At 35.6% G+C, this 25,748-nt stretch overlaps 1 protein-coding gene across 6 annotated transcripts in view; it reads right to left on the bottom strand.

Moving 5' to 3' along the window:
• Positions 1–25,748, bottom strand: part of ATP2C1 (ATPase secretory pathway Ca2+ transporting 1) — a 51,574-nt gene that overhangs the window by 13,063 nt on the left and 12,763 nt on the right. For all 6 annotated transcript variants that reach the window (XM_064506390.1, XM_064506391.1, XM_064506389.1 and 3 more), the window contains 15 exons: positions 21,619–21,729; positions 20,661–20,777; positions 18,914–19,003; positions 16,499–16,534; positions 15,504–15,565; positions 15,048–15,156; positions 10,432–10,587; positions 9,715–9,783; positions 7,903–7,978; positions 7,472–7,538; positions 6,217–6,341; positions 4,889–4,986; positions 3,161–3,256; positions 2,957–3,046; positions 1,382–1,486 (listed from right to left, as the gene is read on the bottom strand). In XM_064506390.1, the coding sequence (XP_064362460.1) occupies positions 1,382–1,486; positions 2,957–3,046; positions 3,161–3,256; positions 4,889–4,986; positions 6,217–6,341; positions 7,472–7,538; positions 7,903–7,978; positions 9,715–9,783; positions 10,432–10,587; positions 15,048–15,156; positions 15,504–15,565; positions 16,499–16,534; positions 18,914–19,003; positions 20,661–20,777; positions 21,619–21,729 (1,407 nt within the window). The remainder of the gene's footprint in view (positions 1–1,381; positions 1,487–2,956; positions 3,047–3,160; positions 3,257–4,888; positions 4,987–6,216; positions 6,342–7,471; positions 7,539–7,902; positions 7,979–9,714; positions 9,784–10,431; positions 10,588–15,047; positions 15,157–15,503; positions 15,566–16,498; positions 16,535–18,913; positions 19,004–20,660; positions 20,778–21,618; positions 21,730–25,748) is intronic.

Here is a 25,748-nt window from a genome sequence, read left to right as displayed (position 1 = left end):
CTATACAGTGTACGTTTAAGAACATTAACACCAAAAAACGACCTAAAACCAGTGTCTCATTTCACTAGACCTCATGCACAGCAGACATTGGGGTCACAATTTGTTTATAATCTCAAGAGGCTAAACAAAGAACAGAAAGGAAACCTATACAGAATTTCAAGCCTGAAAGTACATAATCATCTGACCACCTGTGTTCTTGCACAGGTCATTAAACATCACCTTCACCCTTGAACTAAACACCTAGTAATTCGACATACTTTTCAGACAGCCATCCAGCCTTGATGGCATCAAGGGATTGAGATTCCACCACTTACCTTGAATATCCATTCCAACGGTAAATCAACTCATCAGTTCCCTTCCCCCCTTAAGAAGTGCTGCCTCAGATCAATTTCCAATCATTCATCATATCAATCTTTTAAAAATGTTGATATCAAAACAGAATGCAACGTTCTTGCATCAGACAGAGTAAATCTTTACACAGATAAAAAAATCACTTAACAATTCCCGCTCAGTACTCTTTACACAGACCAGGATTATACAATCATATTCTCCATATAGATAAAAGGACTCAAACGCCTTATCACCAAGGCAGAGTTTACTCTGATACTTAAATACTGTCAGCAAGCCATTTTTCTTGGTCACAAATACTAGGAAATTTTTCATAAAGCCAAAATCTGAGCTTCTGTTGCACATACTATTTAGAAGGCTCCAGTTACCAGACTAGCCAAAACCAGGAATTATGCAGCAAAAATATTTGTAGCAAAAAATATTCAGCTTGCCCTAAATGAAGTATGAATGCAAGTGCACGTGTCTGAAAGCAGTAGAAGAAACAATGGAAAAGAGGTTAAAAGAATGGCCTGTACTGATAATCCAGGATACTGCTGACAGCAAAAAAAGAAAAAGAAAAAAGAAAAAGACATTGAACACTGAGGAATGTGCTGGCAACATCAAAACCAAAAAGCCTGTGTTTTCAAACAAAAGAAAGCTTAACTATTAAACATCTATGCATCTTCTTGCTCTTAATTATGTAACTATGCCAGCCCTGAAAGAGCTTGACAGAACTGCTTTAGATGTTTAAGGGGGAAGGAGAAGGAAGAAAACAGTCAGATATATATTCAAAGTCTAGGATATCAAAATACTGAAAATAATTTCCCAGTATGCCTCTACAGAAAGAATTTCTTGTGATTCTCAGTCACCACTTCAGAGCTTGAAACTGAAACTAGATCTATTATCAAACTATATTCCCAGGACTGTGCACTGTACTGCTAGCTTCTACTAATCTCCGAAGTGAAAAATGAAAACACTAAGTAGTATTCATAACTGTTCTACAAAAAGCAACATAACACAGCCAATACAGAATGAAACAGTGATTGAAGTTTACCTGCTGTGTTCTGTGGACACATTTAACAGCCATCCATTTTTGCTCCGAGCTGAAGGGATATTCAGCCTTCCTTATGTAGTCCTCCTGGAGCCCGTCTAAACCCACCTGTATAAAACAGAACGAGTACCATAATGTCAGGACCTTCTGTGTTCAAACAGCTAAACAATTTGTTGGACTTTTTGAGATGAGTTAGTTAAGAATCATTAGTTAGTTAAAAATCGGTGTAAGCTCAAAAGGTGCTCCTGAGCATTCTGCTCCAGTTTAGATGAACTTCTGACAAATTAGCACTGAAAAAAACCTGGAAGCTTCTTTCAGGCTTCAGCATAAGTCAGATGATTTAAGATTACACAGTAACTTTGATCCAAGGATCTTTGAATACTTTGTAGATTACAACCATCCCACAAACATAAGTCTTGCAATAGCTAACAGTGTAGTTCTTAGTCTGACAAAACACACTACATCTACATAGTAGCTGTAGTAGCACCAATGCATTCTTCTGTTATCTTGTTTCTATATAATTTCTCCGCTAAAGGGCCTAGAAAATAATAGAAGACTGCAGCAAAATCTAGAGGGGGCAAGCCACTGACCTGTAGTTCAAAGGATCCAATCTGAAATGGGATTTTAATTATCAGAATCCACTAAACTTTTAAGCTGAAACTCACTATGAAGATTCCAGACAAGTCAGAGAAAATGAATTTCCATTCCGAATGCTGTTCTTTCCCCACCCCAGATGCAACTCACCTTCCATGCTCTAGCCTTAACCAAGTCCAAGAAAAAATACAGATTAAAGAAGCTGCAGAAGCAGCAGCCTGCTGTAAACAATTCTTTAAGTACTTAAAGAGCTTCACAACATGTTAAATATCACCACCTCCTCTGCCAGCAACAAATGTGAGACTCTCATTCTCTGTTCCTATGTCCCTTCCAGGCAAAGATTAGAGACTTAAAATGAAATCAGCAAGAAAATAATACATCCTGTGTGTCAGTTACTTGGGGAAAGAAATACTGTAGTGAACTCATCTTTTATTATCTTTTGTAAGTTTACTCACAATCACAAAAAATCAAGTACTAAGATTCTTTTACACACTTTTCAGTAGCTCTAACAGGTGCGTCACAGAATAAAAGCCGTATTTAACCAGTCTTCACGATTCAAACTGCCTATGTCCAACACTTAAATGCTGCAGCCACAAAGAGTACCAATGTATTTACTAATCAGTTATCCACTTATTACTGCTGCTGGTGAAAACTGGAGAAAGACAATACAATTAATATTCAATAGGTCAATTAGCTTGTGGCAGGCAGAGTAACCAGTATTAAGTGTGCAGAATAAGTGCAATTAAAGACTTTATTTCAGTTTTAATAACTTACTGAGTATCTTCCTCATCTTTCACAAAGCCCAAAGAATTCCAACAGGTAAGAAACATACAGAAGATGAGCAGTTGCAATAAAAACCTAGGAACCACAAATGAGGGAAAAAAACAAACAAACAAAAAAACAAAAACAAAAAAACAAAAAAACCCTTCATTTCTACATACTTCCCACTTGCCTAAAAAGAAAAAAGCACCGTGAAGTACACACCTTCATAGCAAGTGCAATTAAAGCCCCTTCTGTTGGCTTCCCCATTAAGGTGTTATTTCTAATCAGAGCATCGTTGCACACACAACCAGCCTAAAAGATCAGGAAGGGAAGGGGAGAAGGAAAAACAGAACACAAGTAAATACCATAAACAACTCTTGTGCTAAGTCACTGATTAAAACACATCTCTCTGTGCCAAGATCTCACCTCAACGATTTTGCTAATGGATGGGTTGTTATAACCATGGATAACATCACCATCGAGTATCACTTCTCCAAACCTGTTATACCCTACTCCAGTAACCTGTAAGACAAAGTCAAAGGGAGTATAAAATGCAGTGTTCACTGAGTTCATAAACTGTTTGAACTTCAGCTTTTTACAATAAGTATAGAAAAAGTAAAACGCAACCATTCACAATGACTGATTTTACCCAAAATGAATGGAGTCTCCTGCTCAACTTCTAACGTAGCAGATTGAGATTAAGGAATCAATATTCTCAAAACAACTGAATTCTTCAATGAAATATATTAGACACTAATTTTGAAATGTACTCAGCAGTTTATATTCAGAATAAACTTAATAGTAGCAATTTTATTCCTTGTCAGAAATAAAAACACAGTCTACATTGTTTCCTTACTCTACTAGGACACACTTGCAGCCTTTGGGAATTTTTTTTTTTTTTTGCTTTGGGTTTTTTTGGGGGAAGGGGCAGGAATTTCCGATTTCTTCTTCCTATCCTCATTCATCCTGGTTAATAATGCCTACCCCTGCATGGGAATGGAAGTACAGAGCTGGATTCCTACTTTCATCCAGGATTAAGGAATTAAATCATAGTTAGGTAAACAGCCTCTCAGCTGATAACGAAGAGATATTAAAAAAAACAAAACTTTTTTTTTTTTTTAATGCATAACACGTAGGCCTCCCATCAGAATCTTAGAAAAAGTCTTCAGTTCAGAGCTACAGTATAAGTACCTAATATAGTTGACGGCCATTTCAAATTCTCTTTCAGTTAGGAAAAAGGAACTGATTCTGCTCGTATGTAAACAAATTATGTTGGTAGTAAAAAAATATATATTTCTACAGATTTCTAAGAAGAGAGAATAAATATCTGGAAGTTTAAATAAGCACAGGTAAATATCAGGAAAGAGTAAGAAAGGATTCCAACATTTATTCTTACAAAAGTCAGTAAGACCTTCTGTTAACTGTAAAGTGAATAAAATCCTGAATAAAAACAGGTCGAGAACTTAAGAAATTGTTTAAAATACACTCCCATAAAACTACAGTTAGTTTCACACCTTGCTTCTTTTCCATTCCTACTGCTTTTGCTTTTCTTCCTTTTATTGCATTTACTTCAGGCCTTGTAGCAACTCCCCAAACTCAGCAACCACAGCTTCATGTCTTGCTCCTACTTCCAGTTCCATTCATTACAAAGAGTAGGAATGACAGTATGCTCCTGGGATGAAGGGCTCACAAAATACACTGTCTTTTAGCCAAAAGCTGGATACTTCTCCTATTCTAAATATTCCTAACATAGAAGTTTTATTTTACACACCTGTAACAGCAAAAAAGTAGCCTCACTTTCCAGACTGAAGAAAAGCACCAAATTTCTCAATCTGCCTTTTATTACAAGTTATAGCCATGAAGAGCTATATGAACATATTATACTAATAATTCTTCTGTAAAATACGTATTATACTAATAATTCTTCTGTAATCATGAAAGGCTTGAATAATACATCTGAGACAAAGGCTGAAATATTGAATAAATGGATGAACAGGATTAGCCAGAAGTTGAGAAACCGAGATTTGATACAACAAATTTAAAATTCCTTAACTTGAACTTTACCTGCAATACTCAGGACTACTTTAGCTGGTCCAATCTATACACACAGAAGTAAAATCCAAAATTAAAGTCTAATATAACCCTACTACATACCTCAGCATGCTGCCCATCTGAAGTAAAAATATGAGTTACAGTCATTTCGTTCTTTGTGAGAGTTCCAGTTTTATCTGAACAAATTACATTGCAACAACCTGAAAGAACCAATTAGTAAAACAAGGACTGTTTAGAACAATTTGAGTAGCTAATGAGGACAAAAATATTCAAGACAAAAAAACCTCTAGAAATACTGCAACTGTTAATGTTAAATCCCATTTTCTTTTTTCACAGACAGACAATTTGCAACTACTTATAAACAGATATGCAAGGTTCTTTTCTTGAATTATTAGACAAAGTTCCAAATACAGTAGTAGTCTGAAATGCTTCTATTCACTACCTCCTTATTTTTATATTGCTATATCTCAAGCTACATTAAAGTCTCAATTAAGACTCCTGCTGAGGAGGAAACTTAAGACCCTGCTTTACAGCAGTTATTCTTTATCAAAAACGGTAACTTACTACTAAAACTTCAGTTTTAATGAGAATGAAAAGATTGCAGAAGTGTGAAATTTGTATATGCTGTTTTAACTCAGAAAAAAAGTCATCTTCAACATGTTGCAGCTTCTTGACCTTCTTCTGAATGTGAGCTGGTATTGCAAAACCAACAGAAACTCTTGCAACACCAATGAAACTCAGCTAGAGAAATCAGAAATAAAATATTTTTGATCTTCAAGCACAAAAAAAAATTAAAACACAGCAGAAAAAGATTTCTTTTGTGTCCAGTGCACTATGTTTCATGATTGCAAATGCATATAGAATGTTTTTATGCTTTAACATTTTTAACTACTTAAGTTTTAATAGGAACAGCAAGACTCTGAGGCCGCATACTGATTACAAAACTTTTTCTAATACTCATATTTGCATTTCTTTCCAACTGTCAATAGTATTCCTAAATTTATGCTAAAAAGTTAGCTAAAAAAACATTTCACAAGCATGTTATTTAATAAAAATCTCTTAACAGCAAACTAAAATTATTTCCACTGAAATATTTTCATTGTTCCACTGAACACAGAGCATTCTACACACCCTTTCACACATGCAGTTTAGAATACTGCTAGTGTGACATGCTGTTAACCCACAAACGCTACTGGGTTACATCTCAGTGCAAAACTGAGTGGTCATAGGGCCAACAAACACATAGCTGAATTTTAACTCTGTGTGTAAAATGCATTCAAATTAGAAATGGTGTTTTTAAAGTATCACCGCATTGCTAGCAAAACAAAAAAACACCTGTTTAATGCTACTCATTAATAGGAAATTAGCACAAAGTTGAAGATACCTAACATTCGTATCAAAATATTATCCCTAAGTTAGTCTGGTCATACCTAAAGTTTCAACAATAGGCAGTTTTTTCACAATAGCCCTTTTCTTGACCATTCTCATTACACCGAGGGCCAGTGTCACTGTTACCACAATTGGTAGTCCTTCAGGGATTGCAGCTACCGCCAAACTGAAACGAAAATAAATATAAAAATCTTGCCTTAGAATGTCATACATTAATGTACAGTAAAGATATGCTTACAGTCAAGAACTTTTTGTTTGTGTAGCAAGGTTAAAAGGAAGCAGTTGCCATTTGATTCTCAGCATATACCTTTCATTGCAAAATGCACATTCTGAAGATAGCACCAATATGGCTTAGACACTTCTACTCATTATTTGTGCAAAAGCATGAGGAAAGTTTGGGAAAAAAATCAATTGCAAGTCTGTTCTGCATACACAAAATACTAATTAGGACTGTGAAAAGCAGCCTAGATTGTGAAGAATATGGGTAGTTGGCACTGAACAACTCTGTCTGGGAAACGCTACCACTTCAAGTGACCAGTGATCCACAGCTGTCACTTCCAGATCATGATATGGCAGTATGCTAAGTGCTGGAACGGCACAGAAGGTCCTTTGGAGACACCCTCCCCCCCCACCCCAAACAAAACACACCACCAGAAATGCTGGTAACAGTGTAAATGACATCACGGTAACTCACTACACAATGCTCAAAGATGCAGTTCAAGTGCCTCACTACTTTAATGCAAGTCTCCAGAGTCTGTTCCTGTCTGTTTCTTGAAGCAACGCTGTCCTATGCGCTGTCCATGTAATTAATACAATCTGCAACATTTCTGAGAGTAGAGATAGATCATCTAAACTCAGGTTTATTCTCGACAGCCAACACCCTGGGATTAAATTTCTGTAACATTCTAGAAAACAAGCTAATGAACTACTATATAATGGAAGATTCTAGTTACTCCAAGTTTTCCCTTATAAAATTGCATTTTCTTTATTTACTCAGTGATGGAAATCTAAATTATACAGCTTTGTTCATTGTCTGTTAACTGATCTTCCAAAAACCACTCAGAAATCACCACACAACTGCATGGTTTGAGAGACTGAGAAGTACATACCATATCAGTAAAAAGAACATGAACAGTCATTGCCTTTTTACAGCACAAAGTGTTTTGCCCTATGTCACTTACCTGAACTTAAAAGTAGAGTCTGTGTGCAAGCACATTATAATATATATCATTAGCTTTCAAATACTTGCTTTAACGGATGAACTATGCTATTTGCACACAAAAAAGAAAATCTTACCTCACACCAATTGTGAACATATCAAGGATATGCTTTCCTTGCAACCAACCAACCAGCATGATAACCCCTACAAACAAAACAGTAGTTTTGACAAATACCAGTATGCACTGTAGCTTAAAAAAAAAAAAAAAAAAGAAAAAGAAACCTACACCCCCTCAACCAAGCTCATCACAATGCTATTACAAAGATCTAAATTTGGGGCTTCAGCAGTATTATTGTTTCCCTCACTTTCTGAGCATAATTTTGTCAGTATGGCAAAAGTGAAGAAAGTTTCTGCTGGCCTAGTTACACAATCGTACTAGCAGCAAGGTGCTCACTTATGCTCACCCTGAATCAGAACACAAGACAATTTAACAGGGAAGACATAAGAGTTACATAATAATCTATAATTATTATACACATTCCTTCATTTACCTTCAAAATCCTCTTACCTATTATACCAAAGGAATACAAGGATAGCTGTTTTCCTAAGAGATCCATGCTCTTCTGCAGAGGTGTCTTTGGAGCCTTCGTGAAAGGTAAATGTGAAGCAGTTAACAAGCACATGTTAAACAAACATAAATTGTATCAGAAATTTTGCCAGGTGTGCAAATTTCAAGACACTGTCAGTGACTAAAAAAGAGTTATACTGTATGTTTACTTCGTGAAAACACATAGGGCTACTTTGTTCTACTCTTGTGTAAAATTCAAGAAGCTTCAAGAACTCTTCAATGGAACAAAAAATTTATTTGAAATTCTTCAGAAGCTTTGTGGTGTCTATACTAAAGCTAACACAAAAGGTAAGAGACTTTCAAAAAAGCCACGTTGATTAAAAACCACTGCACTTCTTCAAAACTGGAGTTCTGGATAAAGCTGACTTTTCAACACCAACATAGGCCTTAAAGCCCCAGAAGGCCAACTATATCTCATGAGGACTTTGCTAACTATCTGCAGGAAATGAAAAATTAGTCAAATAGGAAACTGTGGAAATATTTAGAGACACTGGTGCCAAGAAGAGCAATAAAATTAATTCTGGAGGAGACAAAGCAAAAGCTTTAATAAAAAAATCAAGAGAGTACGTTTACTTCTTAATAGTAACATATGGTGAATGACAGTATGGGAAACATGCCGAAGAAAAACAAGAAAACTGGGTCATTGTAAAATTTTTGTTCAATAAGATACGGAAAAAACAGAGTGCATGCTCTATTGTATCAGCTGGTATCAAGTTTGATTCACTCTTAGCTTCAAAACTGTTTTAAAATAAGATAAGATAAACATTACATGTAAGATTAACATTACAAAAACAACCATCCCTCTGATATTTCAGAATGTTTATGTGGATTGCTCACATAGCTTTTTTCTTGTTTTATTTTTCATTAGTAATTATACCTGTTACAATACAAAGTAAGTACTATTGTACACATATTTTCTTCACACATCTATTAATGTGGGGTCCACTCCACGTGACTGGACAGCAGTATTCCCCCAAAAGATGGTAGTGAGGCACTACAGGTAACAGCGTGAGCTCCTGGCTGGCACACAACACAACATCTAGTGCTCTTATTTGCTCTGTTTTGGCAGACTTCAGAAATGTAGGGGGCGGGGGGAGGAAGAAGTGCTGCATACTGTGCCAAATCTTGCCCTGACAGCTGCAGATAAGACTGTCGCCTTATGACCCTACTTTGGTCAGGCAGCCAGAGAAGAGGCTAGAAGGTCCTACAAGCACACAAAAGTGATTTTTCATGTGGATCTGAGTACTGCAAAAAACAAACCCATGGTGGGAGTTTGGTATCCACAAGTCAAAGGAACCTTCACAACCTTAGAAGGAAAAGGTAGAGACCATGAAGCAGCAAAAGGCACATGCATAATCCTAAAGTACACTACTAATCAAGCGAGAACATAGTTCCGTGTGTACAACACACAGATCTGCCATGCAAATCCCTCCTTTTTTCCACCAGAAAAATACAGTTCTGCAAATTGTAATGAGATTTGTTTCATCCTTAAACAGGTTCAGAACATTATCTAATAGCTAAGTTATCCATAGCTGACCCTAAAAATATTACTGCACAGAATTCAATTACAACTTTCATGTTTAAGAACTCAGATTTGTTTCACTAGAGGAAAGGAAAATATTAAAAGCAATATAATTAAGTTTAACTAAGTTTCTATGGAATAAACCCACTCGATCTGAAAAATACACAATTTTAATGAATGAAGTTTACATTTACAAAATGCATGCCTTGCTTTTAAATATTCATTCTTACCTCTTCTGCTTGCATCATTTTGAAAACCTCTCCAAATTCAGAGTTTTCTCCTGTTCCAATAACTATCCCCTAAAAAAATAAAGTGAATTTTACTCTGAAGTGTAATTGTTTTTGTTAATGACGATTCCTGACATTTTGATTCAAATAGTGGGCAAACAGCCTGCCGTGAATTTCCTTAACTTTATTCATAAATTTACCTCTTGGCACAAACAGCATAAGTATTTTTTCCAAAAAACATTTCACCTCCATGAAACACAAACTTATATTCTGTACAATACTAAAGTATTTAGTAACTATCAGTAATGACCCAGTGCAACAGCTATCTAACCTCAGCTAAAACAGGATTTTAGTTATGGATTTTCAAACTCTGATATGTGATTGTTGTTCTAGAAGTCAAATCCCACATCCCAGAGAGAAGAGAGTTTCAGATCTTTTTTCCCCTACAGATTTGAGCACTCCTGGCCCTAAATAAGTTCTAAATAAAGAAGCAAAACTCTGCATCTGAAAAAGCACTAATGGGAGAAGTGCTGCAGCATATCAGAGTTAAGAGTCATCCATATTTCTACTATAAGGGTGCATTTCTATTACTCTAGAAAATCGAAGTATACGCAGTCATTAAAGTACTTTTATCAATGAACAGACAAACTTTAAAAACAAGAACTGGCTTCTTTCAAACAGTTAAAGCATGCAGGATATTCTTATCAATAATAATTTTACCTTTGCTTTTCCACATCTGACCAGCGTTCCCATGAAAGCAATATTGCTCCTTGAAGTAAGGTCACCATTGGTTGCTGCTGGCTGAGGAGCTGTAGATTTAGCACAAGGAGCCGTCTCACCTGTGAGGCTAGATTCATCAATAGAAAGATCCACAGCCTTTGAAAACAAAACACAAGGACTGGGTAAAAAGCATGACAACAAGCTTTTATAAGAGGTCAGAAGTGATCATAAAAATCTCCTGGCGTTTACCATTAAAAATATTATATCCAATTTATTCATATGGTAGGAAACCGTACATTAATATCAACCATGTTGTAAGAATCAATGAAGCAAGTAAAAAAAGTCACATGAACAAGCACTTGTACAGAATATTGCAACAATGTACTTGCTTTGCAAAGTCAAAGTTTATTCATAATTTTATCTTCACAATTGTTTTTCCATAAAACAGTCAAGAGAGATTGCAACTGTGATACACTCTACCACCAAAAAAAACAGTTAACTGGGAATGCAAATGTACGTACATATTATCACCCCCTCAATTCTCTGCCCACCTTCCCCATCATTTCATCTATCACAGCCCATTAAGAACTAGCCAACAAAAATTCTATTTTATACAATGGTTTTTCCTCCATAAAGTCTCAATAGGAAAAATGCTATTCAGGCAACAGTCAAGGTAGACTGCAGGAACAGAAAGGCTATTATATTTTGGTTTTAGGTATTGCTTTTTTTGGGCAGCAGGTGGGGAAGGAAAAGGAGGGGACAGAATTAGAGAAGGAAAGACAAGAGAAAAGGGATTATTCCCTTAGAGCTACCCAGCTGTGTCCAATAGACAAAAAAAAGAAAAAACAAGATTTGGTTGCAATAAATATAACACAAAGCAAAAAAAAAAAAAAAAGTATCTGGTAAAAATCTAAATCTAAGAGAAACATCTTTCCCCAACTGACATAATTCTAAGTACTTCTATTGACTTTAATGGGTATTGAATATCCTCTGAAGTACAAAAAAGCCTGAATCACAACATCTGCAGACAAAGTCCTAAGTAATTCTGCATTATTAAAAAGAATAAAGCCACTAATTGTGACCAAATCACTAAATCTCAAGACAATCTTCTTGAGCTAAAAAGTGTTAGAGGATGCACATTAAATTCAATTGCCAAATCTCTTTGAAAGAGTAACATTTGCAAAGAGTAAATACAAATCAGTTACACTGCACTTGATAACAGCCCACTATAGTAGATCGCTCTGAGGTTCAGATTTAGGAGTTTTATCCTTTTGTGGGTTTTTTTTGTTTTGCTTTTTGTTTTTTTAGTGGCAGGTCAAATGGGATACACTCCAGCTCCAGCTGGACAACAGAATGAACGTAGGCTGAGAGATCAAAAATAATTTAATCAATGTTAAAAAGAGGATAGTACCTTTACTAAAGTGCTTTCTGATCAGTCAAATCCCTCTAATTCCTCCTATTCTCTCAAATAGTTACCAGGGCAGTACCCATTTTTAAAAGGTTGGTGCTGTATCAATAAAGGAAAAGGGACACTTGTCAAAAACCGCAATGAATTTTTCAATCAAAACCATTAAGAATGATTAATCCCAGAAAGTTCTATAATAATTGTCTATCAGTGATGTATTCCTTAGACTCCGAACTGAAACAGTAGGAAGATGCCAAAGTGTTACTATTCAGGTTTAAAACATTTGTTTATCATCGCTCCCAAAAGGATTTTTGTTCAAAGCCTACATTGCTATAGGCATGTAATGTTCTGGCTTTAGAGAGGATTAAGATAAAACTTGATGGACTGCTCGTTTTAACATACAGAAATTTTAGGCCAGAAAAGGTTTTCAAAAATCATGTTTTGGAAAATGAGATTAACCTCTCCCAAGACTAGTCCAATAAATAAATTTATTTTCACATACATGAAAGACTTCAGAAAGCAAATAGTGCTTAATTACAATTTCTGCAATTTTCTACAAAGTATCATCAATTAGAATATGCTGAGAGATTTAGCTCTTTATCTGAAAAGATGACTTTTGTATAATTTTTTTAATGCTGCCCTTCCACATCATACTAACAGGTGGGGATAAGATAATTTTTCCAAAACAAGTGACATTAAAGAACAGCCAATGCTGTTAAGCTATATGCTTATTTGGAGGAAATTTGAGCTTTGTCAAAAGAAAATGTAAATCAAAGATATACACCGAAAAGAAAATCATCCATTCATACAAGTATGAAATAAACCAGGCACATTGTTCTAAGACCATTTAAACACAACATATGATTTTGTGAGTCATTATCTTTGATACTTCATCCTTGAAACTTCACAATGCAAAGAATTATATACTTGGCACTGTTTACATCCTAAATTTAACACCAATTTCCAATCTAAATAAAATTGTAATGTTTAACCTCCTCTAGGCACTTGTATCTTTGTATTATACAGCTCTACAAAAACCAACTATCAGGCTACATCCAATGTAACCTGGTAGGAAGTAGTGTTTTGTCCAAATAAGCACCTCAGACTTTCCTTCTATACACACAGGGGTAAAACACAGGACTGAAAGGAAAATAAACAGATAACTTAAATTGCTGAAGCTGGGTTAAATCCCATTTGCTTTTTAAACCATACACATGATGAATGGAGCAAAAGGGACAAAAGTACATGATAATGTAAATTAAGATTGTATCAAGTTATATAAATAGTGCAGACTTAACCTTTTTGCTACCACTGCCAAGTTTTTTGGTGGTGGATTCTCTAGGAGTTCAGTACACATCTATCTTCATTTGGGCTAAGCCTCTTTCCTATGCACAGCATGCAATATTGAAGTTATTTAAAAGAAAGAAAAAACAATTCCAAACATGTGACGTATTCACCTTTTATACACCAGGCAACCAAAATTGTCATTTCAGATCAGGAGGTGGGGAGAAAAAAAAAATCAGAAAATCTGACCCCGCAAGAAAGGTCATTTCAAATGAAAATGCACACACAGTCCTCATGGATATCCTGCACAGAGTAAATTTGCTTCCCCCTTCACTTCCTCTCTCATAAAGATCTGACATGAAGCCTTTAAGAATTGACTGCTTTGACAGTAAACCATTACCAGAACACAAAATACACAAATTCTGTCTCTCATACTGTCTCCAATTATATATTTACACTGAAAATATCTGCTACCTTTCGTCATATTTCCAATGTAAAAGATACTGTTTATATGGGAGTATAAATAAATGTATCATACTTTTCTGATGATCAAAGTCAGTCTTTTCACAAAAAGACTGGCCTTCAAATTCCTAAGAAAAGACATGCACATTCTGCCACATAGGATTTAAAACACATGCTTAAATATAAATATATATACACATATGTGTGTATATATATGCATGTACATACAACCCCCAACTGTGAGGTAGAAATTTCCAATGCTAGAATGAAACAACTGGTTAGGACATGCTCTTACTTTCAAATAGTTTGCAACAATAATTGAGATAAAGATGGTGCAAATTTTGATCTAGTGTAAGTCTATAAAAACTTACAATTACCCTTCTGCTACCGACTGTGACAGCTGCAAGAATGCTACTACCATAGCATTCTATGAGCTTATGAGCAAGACGGTAGATGCTGCAGCAACACCATTTTTACACCCCTGCAGAAACTGTATAGTTGCTGAGGGAAGGAGAAAATGTTTGAAGTCACAAATAAAAAGAGCTACTATCCAGCAAAACATTAGAGTACAGACTACAGTGCAGATGCTAACTACAGATGATTTAGATAAACTTTCAAGACAGACACAAACTTGTTTCAGAAACTAACTAGTTGGTTGAGGCTTTGTCTATAAAACAAGCAATGATTAATCTAGTATCAGCTGTGGGTGCTTCCAAGACATTTACCTCAGCTTGTCCTAAAATTACTTTAACACAATGGCCCAGATAGATCATCATCCTAAGGATGCTCAAAATCTGATAGAAAAGCAACATGACATTCTTCAGCCAAAATCAAAGTAAGCAAGAGGAATACATATTCCACTTTAGTTTTGGACAATTTACAACTACTGTTATAGTGCTATTGCTTCCACACAGGCACTTCCAGCAGTGCTAATGTTATTAGTCAAATATTTAGTAAACTAGAAGACTTAGAAAGAAAAGATTATGCTGGCACAATTTCACAAGTATTTATTTTCATATTCCTTTATCAGAGAACAGTGAAATTATACGCTAAAGATTAATGCAAGTAAAGATTCAAAATCAGCTGCAAACAGCAGCCAGATGTCACATAATTCAGACTGAAAATGATCGTTTTGTAACTTAACATTTAGAAAAAGTATTTAACCAAAATTTTCAAGAATGCATAACATACATAAAATTCAACAAGATCTGAGACAGTTGCAAAAAATCCTGTTCTCTCATCTTCTACATTCAGGAACCACAAATATTGTTATAAGTGAGGATTTTCAAAGCAATTACATTCGGAAGCTGAATTACTTTGAAATTTCTATGAAAATAGTTAAACAGTTGTGAGTTCCAAACAATAATACTTATTGTTGTTCAATATTCAGTGGCCATCTTTTGTTTTTATGGGACAGAGAAAAAGAGAAGTTATTAAATGTTAAAACAGTATATTAGGTATATACCTCAAATAATCGTAGATCAGCCGGGACTCTGTCTCCAACTGACAGGCAGACTGTATCACCTGGGACTAAATCTCTTGCAAGTGTATGTTCCACCCTACCTTCTCGTACACTGTAGGCGAAAACATGAAGTCAAAGTGCATAAGAATGTCTTCTCTGGCATTTTGTCTGAGAAAAGCTTTCAAAACGTTGACTACGTATTGCAACGTTACTATTTTAGAAGTCAACCAAATAAGATTTCTGTTTTGCTGCTTGTTTCTTTAAGTTACAGATCAGCAATGTCATCTCAAATGTTCAACAGGCAACACTGTGGAATAATACTTTAGGCCCAAAGCAAAACGTGTTTTAAGTCAGTATAACAATGTGATATCAAAGTGGTAAGTTTTTGATGAACCTACTCAATTCAGATTAAATTTAACACTACTTAATTTAGGACTGAAAGAGCAGACAATTCCATACCAATGGCATTCTGGAGGCACAAGCTTACTAAGCTCTTCAAGAGATTTTTCTGATCTGTACTCCTGTGGACACAGTAAAAAACACAATTAAAGCAGAGAATGTTTTTAAAACAGGCAAAAATTAAACAACACGAAGACAAATCTGCATCTTCTGAAATCTGTCTTATTAGTAATTTGTCTTAAGGTAACATTCTAAAGAATCATTAAAGGGATGCCATTCAACAGCTCCATATTAGATATTTTAAGCAACCAGTATGGTTCAAACATTGAGAATTTTACAAATTTAAGAATTTGCCCACATGCATTTCTTAAGACTAACAGAGGCTCTTCCCATTTTCTCTCAGGCCTTTTCGTACTTGCAGTAATGCTTCTAACTCATGGTTCAGACATGATCAAATTCCACAGTTTAGCAAGCTACTGCATATCAGCTGTACCAAAAATATTGTGTTCATACTCTTAGAAATAAGGTAATATAACTTATCTCAAACCTCAAAAAGCAGATTACAAAATAAAAGTAAAGAAAGATACTGAGCACAAACACAGAGCGATTTTGGTTTATATTCTGTTATTATATTAGCCAGTATTAATGCTGGCTATTTATAGAATGAAAATAACTTCTTTATGGCTTAGAAAATGACTGAAAGAACTATTTTGTAAACTTTCCATACAAAATTGCAGCCAGAGCCACATTTTCAAAATCTATTTTCTGTGAAATGAAACATTTAAGAGTAGTTCAACACTGTTTAATCTGAATGTTCTATGTAAGTACTCTTTTATGGTTGACTATAATACTCAAATGGATGCATAAATGTCATTGTAGTTAAAGCAGCACAAAACATGCGCTTTAGAAAAAGCGAAAGGCTTGGATCAAAGCACAGAGCACTTTACACAACCATTCACAGCTGCACAATGTATCAGGACAATTACTTCAGTCTTTTATTAAATAAAAGAGTTTATATAAAAGCACTAATCTTGTTTGGACAACAGATGTCTTACCTGAACAAAGGCAACTGTAACAACAATGAGTATTGCCTGCAAGAAAACAAAAGCAGGTAAGATAAAAGAATTCCAAATGGCCATTAAAGTGATCATATTTGCTTTCGCTTAATCATATTTGTTAGCATACATTAAGAATACGGTTTGGAAACATGTTTTCTCATTTTCGAAATCACTGGATATCTTCTTCAAGTTTGTTTAAAACAAAACAAAACAAACGCTATCTTTTTACACCTGTACTAGCAACATCCAAGAACCTCAATAAACTGATTTTACTAAAAATAAAATTCATAACTAAATACCGATTTTGAAGAAAGCTCTACTGATTAGGAAATAATCTCTGCTCTGCATTTCTCAAAGATGAGCAAAACAGAGCAATGGAGATCTGTAACCAAATAAAACCATTGGTCTGAGCGAAGTATGAAAGTGTGAGTGGAAAAACATTAAATGAAACAACAGAACAAGGGTTAAAGGAATGATGTGCTAACTGCTACTGAGCATCAGAGATATGGCTTCATTCAAATAACCAAATTCAGAAAGGTTGCAAAATCCTTGAATAATCCAAAGGCCAAAACCAACAAGTCTGCCTTGTTTGTGACACTAACATCAGCCTTACCAAATGAATATTAGTTAATAACTATGTATTTTCCATCCTTGCACAGTATATTTTCACCACGGTTACACATATGTTTCTTTCGGGGTAATGTTACCTTCTACGGTTCACACTACCTGCCACAGCCATGTATTCTTGGCCTCATGTCAGTCTCCGAGTTTGTGTGTACATGCACTGGTTTGTATCAAGAAACCAGTATTCCCCAAAAGGGAAAAAATAGGTAATTTTTAACCTGAGTCAGTTCTCTAGTCCAGTTCATCACACAGCTTTACAATACATTTGTATTAGCAGAGCTGAAAGGGTAGAAAAAGCTGCTTGAAAGAAATGCTACCAAAAGAATATATATGTCACTGATCTTCAACAGCATGTTAGTTTTATTGCTAAGGCTCTGAGCACAAATATACAGTGACAGGAAAACTGCACTATCATCTGAAAGGAAACTAAAACAAAACTTCACTAGCTGCCAGAAAAAAAAACAGGCAGTAATAACTACAAGACTAAATGATGGTTTAACGAGAAGTTGGACACAGGAAAAACAAAACAAAACAACACACAACTAATGAACTTTAACTCAACTGCACTTATTCTCTGTATTTTTAGACACCAAAGTTCACAAGGCTACTAAAGCACCCTTCTGAAGTTGTGGCACAAAATAGAGAAATTATTGCTCTCTCATACTGACTGCTGCCTTCTCTTCTCATTGCCTTGCTTAAGAGGGATAAGAAATAATACACTTCATAGCACTAACCAAGGAGGAAACCAAAACAGGAAATAATTCAACTTTAAGCCACAGCAACAACTAAATGCATTTCTTAACACAACAGAACATTCCAAACGCTATACTCAAATTCAAAATTGCATGGTTTTACTTAGAGAAATCACATGGCTTATCCACCAGAGAAAGCTCCTAGGTTCCTGCTCTTCAGAGGCACCCAGCTCGAGCTGTAACTATTGCATGCGCGTCATTAAAATTTATTTAATTTGCTTTGATTTGGCTCCGAACTTTTCAGCGGGCACCTAGGATCGGACCCTGTTATGGTGGCCGGCGAGCCTAACTTTCAACATGTCTAAAGAATAAGAGGGGCTAGGAGCAAAGCTCCAGTTACCTTCACTACAGAAGTAAAATTCCTCAGCGTATACAGTGAGGAGGTTAGCCAAGACAAAAAACAGCTCAGTTACATTCCTCTAGAGCTTGCCTCTCATCATACAGGCATCCCAATTCTTCGTTATCATCTTTTCACCAAAAGGCCAAAGGGATAATTTTCTTCTCAGCATCATTTGTACTAACAAATGTTTAGCAGTACTTAATTGCTCACTAGTTCAACAGGCTATTTAACTGCAAATTCCTACAAAATTCATTTCAGGTTCTGTCTTCTGCTATTTCTAGTGAGTTCACTTTTCTTCATCATAATTAAAAAGATTACATCTTTAAAGGAACTTATGTTGGTTACAATTTTAATTTAAACCATAATTTAAGATAAAAATTAGCAGACACCAAAAATGGCTTCTCAAAACAAACTACTGATGTTTCAACCATCAAAGAAAGAGTAAACAAGTAAGATGCAGCCAGATAATTGTCAGTTGATACAATATTTATTTTGGTATATATTATTTGGTATGTATCAGCCAAGAACAAACAAAATCCAGTCACATGCTTAACAACCGATTTAATGCTAGCAGGCAATCAACTTCATAAATTACAATCAAATGATACTACCCTACATTAGCATTCACAGAATGCTAATGTGTGGACATCCATTCTCAAGAACCACTCTTAAGGAAGATAAATTATAGTTCCTTACCACAGTGATACTGACGGCATCATCAAACTGATGCATTATAACACTGATGACTGCAGATACCAGGAGAAGCATGATAAGGGGATTTTTAAACTGAAAGGAAACAGAACAGTAACTCAGCAATATTCTAACAAAATGACCATTTTACCTCTCCCTCAAAGCACATCTGATCTCCCTCAAAGCACATTTGATCTGTCATGTTCAAGAAGTTTCTATAATTAAAATCTAAGCCATCAGTACAAAAAATCTGACTTGTACAGTTAGTTATTTCAAAGATTTTACTTAAGCAAGCTTGCTTTTTTTAAATATTAAAGATCATGAATGAACCATATTCAATATATATCAGGAGAAAACTGTTTCTTACATTTCTTGATTTGTATTCCCTCAAGGTGAAAAAAATAAATTATTTCCTGTACTTGTTTGTACTGCATTTCAACACAAAAAAAATATCCAGAATGTCCTTGAGATAAGAGGCAGATCTTGTCCCCAGCAACTTATCACTATCAAGGCAGCAATAGGTTTCATAACTTTCAATTCATACTTCCTTGGGGATTTTTTGGTTTTTGGGCCCTCTCTCCTTCCCACCCCCAAGATACAAGCCTTCCTGTTAGATCACTTACTTTAGATTTTTAAGGGTAAAATAACAAAGAATCTTGCTTTTACATGACAGTTGGTTGCCAACATAGTCAATTTTTAATGAAAAAAACTTAAAAAAGAACATTCCTACACTCTAAATTGAAGGACATTCTATGAGCACATATGATAAGCACATTTATAGCAAATACATATCTTAACAAACCCTATTTAAACAGGCTTGGATAGCCTATTTTACAAGTGTTCTGATGCATCTGACTAATTGACACTACCCATGGAAAAATAAAAGCATTAATGCCAGAAGATAGCTAACATGTAATGATGTTCCCACTCCTGTCATCAGCAGAGAGCTCAATATAACTCTGCAGTCACTTCATGTAAAACTGTTTCTCCAGAATTCACCATTTATTACTTCAGGGTTTAATTTACAACGTAATTGTAATTGCTCAGACAAGTTACAGAAAATATTGACCAAAATGTTTAACGTTATAAGTTCATTTAAAAAAAAAAAAGTGTGAAAGTTGTCGTACTTCGTATAGCAGACTCAGGAAAGAAGTCATATTTCCCCGTCATCCAGAGAAGCTGCACTGGCTGGCATACATAACAAACAAAGCTCAGTAGGAAGAAATTTAACACTTGACTTTGGCCAGTTCAGCTTACCACCACAATCAAGGCTGGCCCCATCCCCAGCCTCACCTCAAAAGCAGTGGCTTTGCTTTTTAAAATTCCCTTTGTCTAACAAGGTAGTTGTATTTTACATTCCAGTCAAACATGAACCAACGTTCAGTCATACGCGTTTATGACTGATCACAGAGGGCAATTCATGCTCAAGCCTTTGCCTATAGGGAGCTTTATTCTGCTTCTCTTGCCCTCACACCAGTTACAAACAGCAATGTTCTAGTTATGAATATATACTCAAGGACAAATCATGTAATTAAAATCTGACATGAATCTAAATAAAAGCTTTTTCAAGATGTAAATTAGATATCAATTACAGAAGTCATAACTTATCATTCTACTAGAGTTTACCTACTATTATCAGAGTATGTTCATGCACATGAAAACTAACAGAGAGGAAAATGTATTAAAGATACATGTTTAGCATATTAGAGAGGCATTGTATTAAAACAAACGAAGAAAGGATGAAAATCTTCACCTGGGAAATATATTTTTTCCACAGTGGTTCATCTTCACTAATATCAAATTCATTCCATCCATGGAATGCCCGTCTATGACAAACTTCACAGTTTTTTAAGCCATTCTGAAGATTAGCCTATTAAAATACACGAAGAATAGTACACAGTCAATGATAATACTGATAAGCTGTATTTCATACAAAATTCCAACATCAAAATATATGGCACTTAGATTATAAAAATGCAGCCAAGTTCAGAAAGACAAGCTTGGTACAAATGCGTGTATGAGAATAAAAGCTAGCTAATGACTATTGTAAAACTAGGTTTGCCAGTAAACAACAGATTCAACAAAAAATTCACAGAAGCAATGGAGAAGCAGATGCCGTTTCACAGCTCTAAATGACTGCTGATCTTCCCTGCAGAAATCTCTTCGGCAATCCAAACCGTAGGCATAGTTCAGACTCTTGGGGATTATGTCAGGAGTTCAGTTACTCAGTCAAGTGAAAGTAATAGCCTCAAAGTCTTGGGTTGTCAGTGGCGAGCATTTATCATGGTGTATTATTCAGGTAGTCGAGCGTACAGAAAACAACAAAAAGGATCATCTATCTGGGAAATTAACACAGATTCAACGGTTCGTAAATCTGTCGATGGCAATAGCTATGAAAAACAGGAAAAAGTTCATAGGAAGAACCAACTCTTAGAGGGTTTCATTAATCAAAAGCTGTATCAAAACATGCATTACAACCCAAACATTTCCAAGTCGAATTGTACTCTCCCCTGCAAAATACCCAATTTCTAAAAAACATTAGAGCATTTCAAGTAACAATTTAAAAAACAACATGCACTTAGAAGTAGCCAGCAGTTAATATCAAGCTGCATGATAATGCATGGGCTCCTAATGACAAGATCTGTCCTTCAGAAATATCAAACATCATTTGGTAACATAAGTGCAGCCACCTGAGATGCAAAATCACTTACTTGCAGAATGCTTGCAACTTCATCAACTGGTAATTCACTTGCTTTTTTTGAAGACAGTACAGGAATCATTGTCTCATTGTCACCATCAGGGATTTGTTGAAGACGTGCAACCTAAGAAACAAAACTAGAGTTCTTAAGGAAGGGAAGCACTAATATTTCACATCAAACAACACATACCAGAGTGATGCAGTATTCATGCCATTAAAAGATATTTTTCAATAGTTATTTGTATTGTTTTCAGCTTATTTTTATGCAGTACCATCTGCAATAATAAATAAAGGCCTGGATATGCAACTTAGAAGACACTTTCAGTGATAACGTGTAAAGTGATGGTAGATACCCTAACAGCTACATATATTCATAATCCTGTAGCTCATTCCTGTTAACACCTGGTGAGAAAATAATCACTCCAGATAAATTTCACTCCCTGCTCCTACTTTCTACTCATCAAGCTACAGTTTAAGTAGGCCTAGTCCTTGTTGACAAAGAAAGGAGAAACAACTTTAAGGGCAGCAAGAACAAGAGCACAGACCTAAGCAAAGTCATAAAACTTGACTACAGTACAAAAGTTTCAAGTCAACACCACAAAAAATGTTTTATTATAATTTTAGGAAAACAAAAATTTTGTCAACTGCAGAACAGCGTATAAGGAAAAAATATCACTAGCAGAGCTCAACAATGCTTTGATATTTACTGAAACTGAAGTCAGAGTTTCTGCTTATTAAATATGAGAAGCTGAAATGCTATTTCTTCCTTCCCTCCTTTACCCTCACACTAATTTACTGTACTCTTCACCACACCCACAATTAATAAATCAGATCTTGCCTATCCTGTTTTTTGCCCCTTTATTAACTGGAAAACTTTTAAAATGCAAACTTACACACCACACACAAATGTTTTTACCTTGCACAGAATTTGAATAGGTGTTTTTATGCTTTTATATAAGACAATAGTGGTTCTGAATCACCTTTACGGATATGGAGACTTAAATAAATACTTTGCTATAGTAACAATGGGTTATAAGATTTCAGTATTTTTATCCCCTAAAGAAAGGCATGATGATCTGTTTCATACTACACACTGTCTTGTACTCAAATAAGATAGCTGAGATTAATCCAACTCATTATTTGTTCTTCTAGCTGCTTACCTAAACACACAAAGACTTCAGCCTGCAGGCCCAAGAGAGCACTGAACTAAAGTGAAAGTGCTATAGTTAGAACACGCGTGCTTTCTCTTTTGAGAGAAACTTATTTGGCAACTCTCTGCAGAGAGTGACACTTGCCATGTCATTCCTGAGGTGAAACAGCAAACCACAAGACTTGTCCCTTTACTGGAATTCAACGAAAGCAGGTCTAGAGACTAAAGCAAGAGGCCAGCGATGCAGGGCACGGGCATGGGTCCTGGGAGAGGGGACGGCGGGTAGAAGAACTGCACCTTAACCGGGCACTTGCTGACCTCCAGACAGGGGCACCCCCTGGCCACGGCTCTGCTTTCAGGGGCTTGCAGCCAAGGGGACTGACAGCTGAGCTGCTGCAGTGCAGCTTGGCAAGGCTCCAAGGAAGGGAGAGCTGGGCTGTGCCCTACCATGCCTTGCCTCCAGTCCTCGTAACTCATGCTCCTGACAGAGTTCTTTGGTTTTGTTTTGTTCTTTAACATCGTTTTAATGATACGAGCAAGCCAAGACCAGAACTGGAAAGTCTGTGGCCACATTATTAGAATACTATAAGAGATCTGACTTCGATCTGGTTAAGCATTGGGTATGTACTTATTGAAACCTTATGTAAATACACTCATGTAAATATTTCTTTAAAATAGAGTGAATACGCATTATTATATGCTATACACATGCACATTTACAAAAAATGTTTAGCAAGTTATCATTTCTAATGCTTTCACAAGGTTCAAATGAGACATGACACTAGGACAAATTATTTCAAACCATAGTACAACAAAGTATTGGAGATTTCTATTTTTTAACATATACTCAGGTAAAATTATTTTATGGATATTTGAATTAATTCAAAAGAACCTCACCAATTACTCTCAACATAGAGGGGGGGAGAAAAAAAATTAAAATTCTATTCCTAATGAGAGAGCTCTCTACAAAGTCCAAAGATGCTATAAATAAATGCTTTCTAGAAACATGAAAGCCAGTGAAGGAAAAGTGCCCTAGCACCAACAATCTCGCACTATTCTGGGCCACAGGGACTGATATTTGCTCCACAGCCTAAGGTTTCTCACAGAACACAGCATCAGCATATTCCTTCCACAAAATAAAATCGTACTAAAACAACTTAAGCTGACCATAATACTCGCAGAAGGCAGGTATCTCGGTTAGGAAGAATACAAACTTCAGGACTCAATGCCTAAGTCACATTACTGAAAAAGACAGGACAATTTGCACAAGCACATTTCAGTATGTTAGTGACTAACTTCACATTCTCTTGAAATAGATAATGTTTTTCTTCACTGTCTTTCCAGAACCTTGAGGATAGTTAGCTTAAGAAAAAACAAATTTGTACATATTTATCAAATAACAACCTAAAGTTCACAAAAATATTTTCTGTAACTAAAAATAAATACTGCTGTGGAAAAAAAAAAAGACTTCACTGATAACACACCTTTATCATACTTTCTATCATGTTCAGAATGACAAAATACACACTGGCAGATACATGTTCAGCTCTGTAAAACTTCCTCATGAGAAGTGATACATCATCATGACTGCTCCTAGCTTTTTATGCAGACACATAAGCCTTTGCTTAATGTACCACTACTTTTACTGGCATCCATGAAGTGCTCAATGCTGACAAGACTTGAGTCCCTAGGAAGGCACAGGTTCATTCAAATCTGCCTTGTAGAAACTTCATCATGTACCATGCCTACCTGCAGACCACACTGGTGTCTGAATTCACCTATTCTGCAATCAAGGACACATCCAGTTAAGGTTGCTGATAAGCCTACTTACATGAGCCAATGCTAAGTTTAACCACTTCGATTATCAGGAAACTGCCAGAGGAGATGATGATTCTTCATACTTCACAAGTTTACACTTAATTTTCTTTAACCTTACTTTTATTTCAGCTTTCTTGGACCATATACCTTCTCAAACCAACCATTCACTCAGAACTTTCCTGCAATCACCTCTCTTTTGTAAAACACACTGCTGAACTACTAGCTCAGGTTCCTTACTTTAAACTTTCTCCTCCTAAGTCCTAGGTTTTAATTTTTATTGAAAATACATACCACATTTAGGGCACTAGTTACTGAACTCCAGAAATCAGGGCTGAAAGCCATTCAGCTCAAGTGCTATTCCGAAACAAACCCACGATCACATGCTTTTAACCAAACTCATTCCACATTTTCAACAAAGAAACACTCTAAACCTCTGAGCATTCCCAGTAGGAGTAGGCAGAAATAAACTGACAGCCATCGCAAATTTCAGTGCTGAGAAAAATCTTTTTCCATATACCTTTTAAACTGACTTGGTTGCTAGACTCAAAAGCTATTCCAGAAAGGGATATATTTGCCTGATCGTTGCCCTGATATTATCAGTTAAGACTTCAGACAGTCAATTAACAATCTCTTTAAAGATAATTTTCAAAAATTTAAATCCTTAAATACAAATGTTAAAATACTACTAAACAGCAAGATCAGGCTTTTGCAAAACAAAACAAAACAAAAAAAACCCTCGATTAGGGTGATAGAATTTCTGCTACAAAAAGCCATGTTGACAACCTTTTGTGATGGACTCAAAAAGCCACTGATTTTGAATGTCTGTTGAATTCAAACCATCTCCCACTTTTAGGGAGAACTCTAAAAACTTGTAAAAACTGTATGTGATGAAAAAATCTACAGAGGAAAATTTGGTACAACATTAGAAAAATAAAGGATCAGATCTCTTTTCAGCCAGTTCTCTTATCTGGGGCAAAATTACAGGCTATTAGACAATTCCTGATGGATCCTCATCTAATTTCTCAAAAACCTCTATAATATCTCTGTTGATAAAACTACTCTTATAGTTCAGAAAAGAACAATTTCAAATATCTAACATTTTGCCACCAATTAAATTCAATTACTTATACAATTCATACTGTATAATGAGAAACTATCACTGTTTCCTTCACAAT

The sequence above is a fragment of the Dromaius novaehollandiae genome, chromosome 2 (genome assembly GCF_036370855.1).
Source record: "Dromaius novaehollandiae isolate bDroNov1 chromosome 2, bDroNov1.hap1, whole genome shotgun sequence".
Taxonomy (NCBI): domain Eukaryota; kingdom Metazoa; phylum Chordata; class Aves; order Casuariiformes; family Dromaiidae; genus Dromaius; species Dromaius novaehollandiae.
Note: the sequence above shows the minus strand (reverse complement) of the source record. Positions and strands in the feature narration are given on the sequence as shown.